The 14,466-nt window shown below is 32.9% G+C and overlaps 1 protein-coding gene across 31 annotated transcripts in view; it reads right to left on the bottom strand.

Moving 5' to 3' along the window:
- The window catches only part of LOC129942467 (dystonin), a 290,358-nt gene that overhangs the window by 105,771 nt on the left and 170,121 nt on the right, over nucleotides 1-14,466 (bottom strand). For 22 of the 31 annotated variants that reach the window (XM_056051421.1, XM_056051397.1, XM_056051398.1 and 19 more), the window contains 4 exons: nucleotides 6,726-6,743; nucleotides 2,973-3,032; nucleotides 2,406-2,495; nucleotides 2,127-2,297 (listed from right to left, as the gene is read on the bottom strand). In XM_056051421.1, the coding sequence (XP_055907396.1) occupies nucleotides 2,127-2,297; nucleotides 2,406-2,495; nucleotides 2,973-3,032; nucleotides 6,726-6,743 (339 nt within the window). The remainder of the gene's footprint in view (nucleotides 1-2,126; nucleotides 2,298-2,405; nucleotides 2,496-2,972; nucleotides 3,033-6,725; nucleotides 6,744-14,466) is intronic. The other 9 variants (XM_056051422.1, XM_056051434.1, XM_056051405.1 and 6 more) reach the window with 2 other exon arrangements.

Here is a 14,466-nt window from a genome sequence, read left to right as displayed (position 1 = left end):
ACACCTCAATTCGTTACAACCAAATTGTTTTTACAAAATTGTCTTGTTTTAGAGAACAAAATGCAAATATTATTATCCTGACTTACTAAGTGTCAATTGGTTTCTTATAGTTTAAATGTGTTTTTGTTTGAAATTGACTTTTTGAAATGTGTAAAATCACTTTTATTCTTCCATTCGTTGTTCGCTCTCATGTGCAAGGCGCTTTAAGTTGATATGATTTTTGCAAATGTCATTAAATGTCAAATTTTACTGTGGAATTTTGTGATATAAACACAAGAACAACACAGGAATCGCTATACTCCTGAAGATTTCATTGAGGAATAAATGACGGTGGTGTCAATTCTTAAGGCTTATTTACAGTAGACCGACCAACGAACGACGAAGGAATACAACATTTAATTTTAAACATTGTATAAACCTAATTCGTGTTGAAAGGTTGAAATATGTATATCTTAAGTTTTTTAAGAGAAATGTCAGAAAAGAAATTGTTCGTCGCGAATTGCAATCTGATTGTAACGAATGTCAAATTCCATTCATGTTCCTAATACAATCCACAATTCAACAAATGAAATGTTTGCGCGCGTCTTAACCTTCAAATGTCATACTGTTCTTTTTTGTGCATCAGTAATGACGGATAAAAACAAACAATGTGAAAGAACTGTCTTAAGCACTATTCACATGAGCACGGCTAACGAATGAACGAATATTCGTCGATTTTGACATTTCTTTCACATGTAATGCAAGAATTGCTTTCATAAATTTAAATACACTGCCGTCGGTAACTCTGTTAAATAAAACAGTGTGACAGCTGAAATGTGATCAAACCTGCAGTCATTTTATTTCTGTTGCCGCTCAGCAGGAAAATGTCAATAATTGGATATTTATTAAATTGTTGGCAAAAAATAAAATGATTTGTTATTAATAAGTTGAAATGTAATATTTCTACTTCATATAAATGAATGAAAGAATGAAGTTGTTCCATTCAAAACATTTAAAAAAAGTTCTAATAAAACATTTTTTTCGACATTTTGAAAGAATTTTGTTTGGACGCTAAAAAAAGAAAACCCACTTAACTCAAATAAAAAACTTAATTATTTCTGTCATACTTTTTTATAGGCGCCTAATTTGATGACATTTATGAACTGCCGTATTCTTGCAGTAGTTTAAGACAGCTGGCAAAATATCCACAAAAGTTCTTTACATATTTAAGGATGTCAAAGGAAACATTTGACAACATTTTGAGCTTCGTAAAGATCAACTTGGTTGCGAAACTTACTAGCTTTAAAAACGACATTATAAGCCGAACACCATTCACCACCGAAACCAAATCAAGAATGATTTTTTTAAGGTTAAGTACGCACGATTATTTTATTCGTTGCGAGTGTGGATTATTTGGAACGCGAATAAAGTTTGACAGTTCGTATCAACTACAATTTTTTTCGCGAAGAATAACTTTGTTTTCTCTAATTTTTTAATATATGATATTCAACAGTAAAAGTATGCATCATAAATCAAATAGAAACTACATTGCTATCGTTTTGTTAAGAATTTGTGTGGAAATATGTCTTTAAACTTATATAAACTCACATTTTGAAATTCATTTGTCGTTCGTTGGTCGCGCTCATGTGAATACTGCTTTAATGTGAATAGTCCTTTACATGTTACAAATTTTACGCCTCCTTGTGTGCAAAGACGGAAGCAACTGAACTTTACCTTTGTATTCCTCGATGACATTAGGTTTTGAAGTTTCAAATTTATTTTTGCAGGCATACATAAGTTGTTGACACTTTTTTGACGTTTTTTGAGTTCAGTGCTAAATTTACCCAACACATTCTCTCAGGTTGTTTTGGAACAAACTTTTAACTTTTTAAGGAAATAAGTTCTTTGAACTCAGTTTTTTCATTTTATCTATTTTTTCCCCTTTCAAATCGCATACAAATTTTCACTTTTATAACGCTGAGAAAAATTTTGTATGCTTCCTCGAATGATAAAAAATTTCTTTCAAAAAATTAATGAAAATTAGAAATCCCAGAAATCTGTTAGTCTGACTAATATCATCATTAGCAAAATGCTATTTCCCACATTAGGTTAACACAATAGAAAATAAAAGTAAAAAAAAAACTTACCTGGAAGTGTAAAATAATTGTCCAGATTAGGCCAAGAGTTAGCTTAGGGTTGCCATCAACAATATCTTCTGCGCGTATGTTGACCAATTTAATTTTTTTAAATCTTAGAAAGTCAAGTGCCATTTGAGCATTTTGGAGCATATGGAAGCGCATTTTACCTTTTTCTCTTGGCTAAATTTAAAGAATAAAGACAACAATTAATTAAATCCCATTCATAAAAATCATCACCCAAATAAAAACGAAAAATAATAATAAATAAATTTATAACAAATAACTTACCAGGTGTTCGCCAGATAGCACCTCCAAGAGAGAAAGCAAATTGTGACCATCACGCAAGTCTTCAAATAGATCCACAACACGACGATTGGCCTAATGATGGGCGGGGGAAAGTGGACAGAAGACAACAAAAAATAAGAAACAATTGTTAATTCATTTCATGTATAAAATCTTAACTACTATAGTTTTTTTTTATTTATAATTTTTGCTTTCAAACAACAAACTGTGCCAAAATAATAAATTAACAATAAAAACCACACAAAATAAAATTGTTCCTAAAATGGTAAATGAACATGCAAGATTTGTTTAATTATTATGAATTTGTTGTTAAAATCTAAGCATAATTTTCAGGTGCTTATTTGAGATGATTTAATTTTTTAGCAAGCAAGGGGCTATAAAAAACACTAAATTTTGAGTAAAATGATCACACTTTTTTTTTCATTTTTATGGGAGAAATGTTTTCTAATTAAAATAAAATTAATTAAAATTCTAAAAAACAAAATTAAATGTCACACATAATATAACTCGAAAACACAACACTTTTTTTTTTAAATATTTCTACGGACTTACGGACTGCGGACAACAGGGTGATCCATTTACATAAACACAAACATGTAACATTGTGTAAGTCTGTAATGTATATAATTATTGTTTTTTTCTTCATTCATTTTTTCTTGTTTAAAGTTTTTTTTATTTAAACAAATCTTACTTAAGAAACTGGTCTAAGAAAAATGACAAATAACATACAAAAATGTCCTCATCTTTTATTCAATGTGAATTGAGAAATTATTCAATTGAAAGGTAAAGTGAAAGGCAATTTTAAATGAATGACGTTTTAAAATTGGCATATTTCTTGGGTTATATTTCTATATCTCAATTGGAATACTAATGCTTGATGAGGGGGAATATTTCGCTGACGTTTAAAATATGTCAAACGACATTGAAAATTTACAGTTAATTTCAGAAAAATTAAGGTGATGATGAAGACTTCATTGACAGTAGAAGAAATGTGACACAAAAAGGTAGCATGTAAACAGTGATGGCTAAAACACAAACACGCTTCCTGCTTCGGGTTTGCATTGAATGACACTTCCAATATGACATTTCCAAAATGGCACTTCTGTCATTAGCAGCTGTTATTTTTGAAATCGAAAAAATTAAATTTATCGAAGAAGTAGCTTACACAGCCTATAAAAACCAATGGAAATCCCTCAAAAAGCAAATGTATTATGTTTGTTGATTTTTTAAAAGCTGTTGAGCTGTCAGACAAACCAAATGTTCAGAAAATTTGAACTAGATCTTCGGTTTGGAGTCACATTACGTAACATTACGTTATTTTCTTACGATTGTCAAATGAAACGTGAGGTCGAAGCTTCATTGTGATAGCATGCATTAAATTCCTATGGCTGAACTTGTAAACGTCAGGCAAAGCCGAAGCTGAAGCGTGTTTGTGTTTCAGCCATGAGAGCTTTAAATATAAGAAAAACAAGAAGCGATGTTATGATTCCTGCAGTCATAAAAAAATTTTAATCTCCCAAATATAAATGGAGAAATCTCACGATTGTTGATTTGGGTCCAAGGAGATGGTATATTGCCGTCAAACTAATGGATCAATGCCAAGGGAACCGCATAGATAGAGGTTTTGTTTGGGAATTGAAATTGAAGTTCTAGCATCAGGTAGGCATGAGCGATTAGCTAAGAGGAGAACTTCTATTCAATTCAGTTAGAACTCAGTTCCAAAACATAGCTATGGAAGAAACGTACAGACTTTTCTTAAACTAAAAAAGATTGCAAAGCTTTGTAAAGCGGCATTTTTCTAGTCAGAGGTGGGAAATAATGATTAATTGTTGTAAATTGTTTCAATTTTTATTTCATTGAAATTCTATTATCAATTCTAATTGGAAGACTAAATATTTCAATTACTTGTAATTGTAAATGAAAAAATAAATTCATGAATAACGTGTAATTCAATATTTTTATTGTTTTATTCATTTTTAAATAAAAGTCGAGGTAATTGATTTCCATATTTATTTATTAAATTAAAACAATCAGTACATGCAAACAAAACTTAGCATTTTACCACACTATTTGGTAATATCAACGAAAAATTAATTGACGAAAATACTGTTTATTACATTTTTGTGACAATTCATTAGTAATTAAAAAATTCTTCAATTACAATTTTAAGTAATTGAAAAACTGTATTTGAATTACAAGTAATTGTAACTAATTTGTTTGCAATCATTTTTTCGCAACTCTGTTTATGGTATAAAGCTGAATGTCAAAAAAAAACATCAATCCAGTACTTACTGGATAAAAAGTGTACCAAAATGTGACATATACTAAAGGCAATATGTCAAAAATGCGATTTGTACTAAAATGCAATAAGTACTAAAATGCGATAATCGATTATTTTAGAGCGAACCATGATTTTGGAAATAAATTTGCACTATTTGCAAACGTTGTTATGAAATGGCAAACAAAACAAAACTTTGACAGCTGTCAAAAAACCAATTCCGAAAGTATTGTCAGAATGAAAACCACAAGGCTTTAAAAAAAAACTCTGATCATAATAGGCAACAGCCATTGTGCCTTCCGACAAGGAAAGTTAACGAGAAATTTTATAAATTTGACATTATTTATAAAATAACATCTATGCGAAAGTTGTAAAAATAAGGTTTGTTAAAATGACAACTCTGTAGTAGAAACTCATAGTAATTATAAGAGATTGAAGCAAAAATTCAACTTTGCAGAAAAAAAGAAAGAAAGCACTTAGCTGATCAGAATTTAGACCTAAGAATTATTCGACGTCCAACACCAGGTCTAGAAATTAACCTTAACGGTTCGAATCATATAAGCTATTGATTTGTCATTTAAGTTTCATTTTTTTAAATGGTTTCGAAATTAGTCTGATTTTACAGAAATTTTTTAAAGTCAAGAAAACACTCTTTTGACTGAACCATGATTTTCAGAATAAATTTGCCCTATTTGCAAACGTTCTTATGAAATGGCAAACCAAACAGAGCTTTGACTGCTGTCAAAAAGATCAATTCTGAAAAAAGTATTGCCAGAATGAAAACCACAAGTTTAAAAAAAAACTCTCATCATATTAGGCAACAGCCATTGTGCATCCGACCAGAAAGGTTAACGAGAAATTTTAGTAATTTAATTTCTACGCGAAAGTTGTAAAAGTAAGGTTTGCTCATTAAATTTTGTAAAAAAAAGCTTCTATGATTTTTTTCGTATCTGTTATAGTTTTTAAAATAACTCTAGCGGCAGGGAAGAGTAAGTGCGTCAAGCTTCAGAACCGTGGGGGTTTTTTTAGGTGAACGCAATTTTTTTCGTTCATTGACTGGACTACAGGAAACTTAGCCTCAAGAAATGGGTTGCAGAACTCTTTGTCGAATTTGTCACTTGGACATTTCCATGGTTTAACTTTTCTTCTAAATAAAAACATTTATAAAGCGAATCGTTTGAAAAATGTGAGGAACATTTATACTAATTTAATTTAATATCGAAACAGAGGGACTTTTTATTGTGATTTTCCAAACACAAGAAGTATTTTCTAGTTTAATTCAAGTTTTTTTCACCAGTTTCCAATACAAGGTGCGATTTTTCATTTGGACTTTTAAGTACAACAAACTTCATAGATCCATTTGGAGTAAAAGGAACTAGTTGAAATTTAAGTTGCAGGTAGTCTTAGCAAAGGTAAAACGTTCATCTTCTAGTAGCAAAGTTTCTGAAAAAAAAGTCCATCAAAAGTATAACTTTCCCAAAAGGTGGAATAGGAACGGAAACCACATCAAATGCATTCCATCTTGACGCCAACGACTCGGTGATTTCAAATATGGTTTCGATAGGCTGCAGAGGTCGCCAAAAACGCTTCTTTTTTTTCGTTTTTAGACTTTTGGGGAACTATTTGAAACTAGTCTCAGCCGAAAGCTCTAGACTTCCTGATGGCTTATATGTTTGATCATAACAGACGTCTATTTTCCCCGGTACATTAATCTTACTCTCTTAATTATTGAATAATAAGGTTAGAATAAATTTTTACTGATTTCTGCAGGAAAATGACAGAAGAATAGATTTTGACATTTTTAATTACAGGGGGACGTTAAATTAAATTTATATTTTTTTTTCAAACGAACAAAAAAGCTCTGTTATCATGAAAACAGGCAACTTCTCAGGAGACTGTATTCTTCCTAATTCACCAAAAGATGAGAACATTTAAGGCTATTTTGAAACAAATATTTTATCTACCATAAAATAACAAAAGGAAACAAATTAAGAAAGAATTCAAAAAGGAAACATTTTATTCAATACCTTTGCATATTTCCAGTGCTGCATGAAAAATAGAAAATAAAATTCAAGTAAAAAAAATTGACATTTTGCGAAATAATTGATAATATTTTTTTTTTGTCATCAAATCAACAAAAAAGATCAGAATCAACGATAAATTATAGGTAACCAATATATTTGTATACCTAATCTTAGAAGACAGTAATGAAGTAATATTGCTCAAGTTGAAGTCATATCTAAATGTCGTGGGATGTAAAAACCAAAAAAGTTTGACAACATCAAACATCAAAAAAATAAAGAAAAAAACATACGAAAAAAACATAAAAGGTGATGACATCATTTGACAAGATTCTTGCTCGTAAGAAACAAGGCCATTTATGTTCCATATAACTTACAACGCTACTAACTTTATACTGATATTATATTTGGTTGAAATGTTTAACATCTATTTTTATTCTTTTGACTGATGAAATCATTCAAATAAATTAAAATGGTTGGCAGAATCATTTGACAGTTGAAAGACAACAACAACAACGACAAAAATAAACGACATGATGGTTGAATGGATTTTGGAACTACTTTTGCAACTTTTAATAACGGCATCATTACCCACTTGTCATATCAATCAAACTATTTTGACATATGAGTTGAGGACTCATAAAATCATTAAATTGTTATCTTGTTCTTGAGTTTTTTTTACAGATATTCAAGGTAAGAAAATTACTGTCGTCAAGCTTAAGCAAAACAATCAAATAAAATTCAAAGTGATGATAATTAAATATAAAAATTGTCTTTTGTTCTTTTTTGATGATAATTTATTTATCGAAACAATAATTATTATGAGTACTTTTCTAACGGAAACTTTAAAAGAATCAAAAACATACATTTCCATGAGAACAAACAAAATTAAGGCTTCGATTATACTTTGGGCGAATTAATTTATGTTTTTCTCAAGTTTTATCATATGGAAGAGCAATTGAACAGATAACATTGATCTTTTCTGCTTTTCTAATTTATAATTAAATGTGGAGAACAATATGGCCACCGTTCAAAGATTCCCAGAACTTAAAATGACAGCTGAGTTTGACAGGTGCCAAATGTTAGCTTGAAATTAAGAAATCAATGTATTAAGGGACATTTTAAATGTTTGCAGTTCTTCGTTTACGAGTTTTATGTTTCAGTTCAGTAGAACTGGGGTCAGTCAAATTATTGAAATTTTAAAGATCAGTGCACACTTAGCCAATATTTCATAGGCACAAAAGTGACACTTGAGTCGGCGCCAATAAAAGAGATTATAGTCAAATTTTCTAAGAGCAAAATTTACTTTGTGAGTAAAACTTAAGTCTTCTATATTGATCACTTAAGTGCCACTTACACAGATCTAGATCTAGATCTAGGGTTACATTCCGGTGCCACTCGTTTATGGTAAAAGTGATGAGTGCGTAACGTTAAGCTTACTGACTTAATGGCTTCTCATTTTGACAATTAAGACTCAGTTTCACGATTTGAATATTTTTAAGTTCAGTGCCGAATAAGTGTAATTTATAAAGATGAGTCTACACTGTAAAACTGAATTTTAAGTTTTCTTTAAGATAGTTTGAACCTTGGTTTTACAAATTTGACATAACAAGTGGGTTCAGCCATGGAAAACATGTTTCAAGTGCGTTTTAGATACGATAGTACCCAGCCGCCAATTGGCTCTTGCGTTAAAAAATAAAATTGTTTTAAAAGAGATGGCAGCACTGTATCTGTCAATGAGACATAAAAGTTTAGATTGATCGAAAAAGAGCATCATATAAAGTGAAACTGCATCATGCGCCATCTGTCAATTGAAATATACATTTAAAAATGTCTACCTTACTTTCATGTCTCTTTTTTTAACTTTCATGTGGAAAGGAGATGCAGATATGATACGTCAAAATGACTCATCAGGGCATCTCAATGCGAACACCCCCTTTATTTGATTTGATTTTTAAATTTAAATTCAAATAAATAAGATAATAAAAATAGATCCCACTTATTTAAATAATGATATTATTTATTTTTGTTGTGTGTCTAAAAGGTACGACACTTAATTCTATAACGTAAACTTGTTTATGAATAATGCTGGGTTTTTTAAAAAATGTTTATTTCGTTATATATTGGGCTCAATGATATTAGCAAACAAGTTGTGCCAGAACTTTAGTGATATTAAACATACAAAAAATATAATTAAATAATTTAAAAGTCACTAACTAAGTCACTAAGAATATAGCAGCTTAAAGGTAATATCAAATGAAACAAGAAATTCAATATTATTTTTATATTATTGACTTAGTTATTTTTTAAAGCGAAATTAAAAAACAAATAATCTTAAATGACATTTTATTTAAAATTATTAACTTGATTTATTTGTTTTTGTTTGTTTATATTTCAATAAAATTAAAACAACAACTTGAAATATATTTAAACAAACTTTCATACAATGAAAATACACATATTTTAAAATAAGCTACAACTTTATGATTAAAATCTATACACATGTTTGCATTTTTAATTAGTCCCTTTTGTTGACACAATAACGTTCGATGAAATCAATTTTATATTTTAATCATTCACAGCTTAGAACTACGTTCAATTTTAAGTTAATGAGTTGTTTCTGAGCTTTTGTCTGTAAAGTATAAGTACTAGTTCCTTGACTATTACATGAAGCTTAAGTACTTTGACACTAGTATTGAAAAATTCCAAGAAAAAGTGTTTCGTGATAAATAGCAGCTATCGAATACTTAAGGTCTTGAGGACGAATCCAAGCACTTGACTAGTACTTTCTTCGTGTCTTTTAACTGAAACAGGCATTACTTAAAAGCTAAAAATACTATAAAATACCGTCCTAGTATTCTAGTCCAGTGATTTCCAGTGAAGACTTAAAAATGCGGATGGCACCTGGACAACTCAAATAGCTCAACTTCCTACTGATGGATATCCAGTTTCCTGGTAGTTCCCAAAATAAGTAGTTGCAATCAGATACTTTCTAATATCGTTTCATCTCCACAAGGTCTAATCATAAAGGACGAACTACGATGGGCTCACGGACAGCCAACAAAAACGACTTAGAGTTAAAGTCTTTATTTTTACTTAATTATAGGAGTCGGTGCTGCTTCAGTGGATGCCGGTGGTAGAATGCAGTTCTCGAACTTTCTGTACAGTTTCTACAGGCAGCGTCTATCGAGTCTCGAGACTCGAGTGTTGGTGTAATTGTGATGGACAACAGCGTTGTTATATCCGCCACATATATCTGCAAGACCAGAGACATAACACTATCAGTGGTGCTGCAGAAAGCCTCCACTTCAGAGCGAACATTGATACGATATTTCAATCTATGTGCCAATATGCCTACTGTCAGGGTAAATCGGTGGAAACGTCGTTACGCGCCATTCAATACTCTTTTCACTATAAAGAATACCCTATGGTTGCCTTCCTTGACATTGAAGGCAAATTTAATAACATGGACAATGTGCTCTAACATTTGTAAGCTAAGAGAGTGCACTTAGAAAGTTACAGAGGTACGCCTCAAGTCGGTGTGCTGTCTCTTTTCCTCTGGAACCTGGTATTCATTTAAATTCTGACTAGTCTGGATGTCTAGGATTTTAGTATGATAGCTTATGCGGAAAAAGTATTGTCCTTTATAATGATTAAACACAGTGCGAGCAGTTAGAAAAGGATGATAGGATTAGAAAGGAGAAACCGATGTACATTGGTTTTGAATGTCTGCACAGCGTAATGAGTGGGCATTCCACATTCGTGTAGCGCGGCTAAAGAAATATTCTCTGTACTTAACAGTACGTTCGAAATTGGGTTCTAGTGTAAACTGATGGGCATTCCTAGCAGTACGGGTATTACGGTTGAATTGTTTAAGGGGAGGAATGCAACTGGCTATTTCGCTAGAACATTGTTTAAAAAAATAACGACAAAACAATGACAGGCATGATACCTTGCGGCGGTGTTCAAGAGCAGCAAATGTCTCGGTAAGAGAACGATCTCCAATCATTTGTAGAGCTCTTTTTTCAATTCTATCCAGATGACTCAAGTAGATTATTGGAGCACTAGCCCAAATATGCCAGTTAAACTCAAGTTTTGGACGAATAAAAGCTTTGTAAATTATAGCCAGATCAGAAGGGGTAAAAAAATTCTTGCATCGTCGGAGAAATCCTAAACACTTAGCAGCATTTTTGGTAATGTCAAATATGTGATCACTCCACAACAAGTGGTTTGTGATGCACATAGGTACCTAGGATTGTTAGTTGTTCAATCTTCTTGATGCAAGTACCATCCATTCATAGTGGCATTGGGGGAGGGTTACACTTTTGTAACAGTAGACAGCATTGAATTTTCGAAGCATTAAATTCTGCACGGTTTTTGAATCCTCATTGAACAATGCTGTCAAGATCAGAATTTAATGAGCTGATCATACGCTCCCGTTGGTAGTCCACATCCGAAAAACAAGGATGAGAATAAAAACGAATAGGTACTGTCATCAGCGAAACAATGTAGTTTCAGAAAAAAGATCATTTATGAATATAAGGAAGAGAGTAGGAGACAAAACGGAGCCCTGGGGTACACCAGCGTTTTTATTGTGGATATCAGATTTGAATCTGTCCAATACTACTTGAATTGAACGGTCCGAAAGTTAATTTCCAAGCCAACAAAGAAGAGATTCATCAATACCAAAAACAAGCATTTTTGATAAGAGAGCTTGATGCCAAGCTCTATCAAATGCCTTTGAAATATCAAGTGCAATAATCTTACTTTCTCCAAAACGATGTAAAGATTTGTTCCACTGTCGGTGAGATAAATAAACGTGATATCAACATCTGATATTCGGATCTTCTCAGAGTCAGGGTGCCATAACATCTTTGGATTCTGTTTCTACAGACACTATAACAGTCCATAACTGTCGATCAACTGTAATGGTGATTACACAAAAGTTTAATTAATATTGACTTTTACTGGTTGCCGGGCCATAGAGAAATTCTAAAAAATTGTAAAGCAGACGAACTCGCCCAAAATTAGTTCAGTTCTACCCATTCTACTACGTTTGGCTTAAACATTCTAAAAACCTTACTATCCTAGTATCGATTTGAATTACTCCTTGAGTACTTAAGAACTTAAAACTTGGTACTTGGTAAATTCCAACTAACAGGTAGTGCTTCGTGGTAAATATAATTTATCGAATACTTACATAAGTCCTTTAAGTGGAAGTTAAGTATTTGATTTTCTCAAGTACTTTCTTCATACTTTTAAATTGAAATGGAAATAACTCAATAGTTAAGAAATACTTTAAAGTACCGTCCAATTATGAGTACTTAAGAACGTGCAACTTGTTACTTAGTAAATTCCAAGTAACAGTTATTGCTTCATGGCAAATATCATTTATCGAATACTTAAGTCCTTAAAAACGAATCCAGGTATTTGAATTTCTCAAGTACTTGACTAGTGCTTCTTTTATACTTTTAAATTGAAACGGACTTTACTCAACAGCTAAGAAATAATTTAAACGACTTGAGCTACTGCTTGAGTACTCAAGAACGTGCAACTTCTTTCTTGGTAAATTCCAAATAACAATTAGTGATTTGTGGCATATATTATTTATCGAATACTTAAGTCCTTAAAGACAAACCAAGTATTTGACTTTCCCAAGTACTTGACTAGTACTTTCTTCATACTATTAAATTGAAACAGACTTTACTCAATGGCTATGAAATGCTTTAAAGTACTGACCTAGTATAACTACTTGAATTATTGCTTGAGTACTTAGAATGTGTAACTTGGAGTTTTTATCAACAAACTGCTTAGAAAATATTCATACTTGACTTCTCTTTGAGTTTCAAGAACATGAACAGGGTGTCCCACGGGAACCGGACGAAAAGTATTGGGCCCTTTCTCCTCACTGGTGCGGTCGACCGATGTGGGGATGGGCTCGTTTGAAATCTTAGGTAGTGCCGTTTAGTTACCACAATGGATCGTTGGGAAGCGGTTCATTCGTGTCTTCAACAATGAATCGGTGGTGGCTGTGCAGTGGGCTTTCCGAATTAGATTCAACATTGGACGTCACGGTACTGTTCCTTCAAGAAACACAATTATGAGATGGGTAACTTCTTTTCGGAGTACGGGCAGTGTAATGAAAAAGAAACCACCTGGCCCCGTACGGACAGCTGCAACTGAACAAAACGTTGACCGAGTGAGAGTAGCTGTTCTCCAGAGCTCAATCACTGCACATTTTATCCTCTTTAGTGAGTCGAATTATCAAGCATAATTTAAAGTTTCACGCGTACAAGTTGGCAATCGTTCAGAAGTTGCAACTTACTGATTACGCACAGCGTTCTTCATTCGCATTGGAGATGTTCACGTTGTTTGAAGTGAATGACGATATGTTGCTGCTCAAGAGCGATGGGCGCACTTCCATCTCAATGATACTGTTAATCGACAGAACTGCCGCTATTATGCCCCTGAGAACCCTAAACGCTTCCATGAACGACCACTGCATAGCACTAAAGTAACTGTGTGGTGTGCAATGTCAAGAAAATTTATCATCGGTCCCTATTTTTTTGAAGAAGAAGGTCACACCGTCACCGTCAATTCTATCCGCTACATGGACATGAAAAATATCTTTTTGAGACCTCAATTACGCAGAAGAAGACGAATTGTCAACCAAGCAGATGTTTGGTTTCAGCAAGATGGGGCGCCCATCATACTTCCAGACCCACAATCGCCCTCTTGCGCGAGATGTTCCCCAACGGCTTTGTGTCACGCTCTGGGGACGTGCCATGGCCCCCGAGGTCCCCTGACTTGACGACGTGTGACTTAAATCACGCGTTTACAAGTCGAAACCCCCCACTTTGGAAGCTTTGAAGGAAGCAATAAAGTCTGATGTTGCGTCAATTGAACAAGACCTACTGGAGCGCGTCCACCGAAACTTCTTGTACCGACTTGCAACCTGCTACGAACAAGATGGGCACCATTTGTCCGACGTAATTTTTTAAACTTAAAAGGGCATTTAATTGCCTACCTTCTGATAATAATTAAAAAAAAATTAAGACTTTAACTTTTGGAGTTACATTCATTTGTTTTTGATCCGGTTCCCGTGGGTCATGGGACACCCTGTACTTGTAAGGAAATGAAAGTCCTCAAATAATTAAATAAATAAATAAATTAGGTGGAGCAACAGTCGTATGTCAGGGCCTAATGACATACAACTTTCAACCATTCCTGTGTGCGCGTAATGCTGTCAGGGATGGATGGGACCTACAGTTTCAAGCCGATTCCGAACGGCTAAAAGCACTTTTAATGACAAGAAAAACTCTTGAAGGATTTGTCAATTTCTCGCTAGAGGCAGTACCCGTGAAAAAACTCTAGATGGCATAGGCAAGGATCGAACCCAATATCTCTGGCATGATAATCCAACCATCACGTCACGGGTACTACTGGGAGTTTCAGACTACTAAGAAATAACTCCAAAGAGTAACTTATATTTTTTGTCTTGACTTCAAGCAAAGCACCACGGGGTATTCTAGAGGTAATCGATACCAAAAATTTAAGATACAAGTTTGTAAATCATTTACATAATTTTGTAAAATCAAGACCTTGAGACTCATCTTAAGAACTGTAAAAAAAATACTCTTCAAATTCTATCCACATTCCATACAACTATTGTTAAATAATAATCAATTCCCATTCGTAGGTGTGAAAAGTAATCATTTGAAAATTGATATGCCTCTTTTTGAACATC

The sequence above is a fragment of the Eupeodes corollae genome, chromosome 1 (genome assembly GCF_945859685.1).
Source record: "Eupeodes corollae chromosome 1, idEupCoro1.1, whole genome shotgun sequence".
NCBI lineage: Eukaryota > Metazoa > Arthropoda > Insecta > Diptera > Syrphidae > Eupeodes > Eupeodes corollae.
This window is presented reverse-complemented; position numbering and strand designations above follow the sequence as displayed.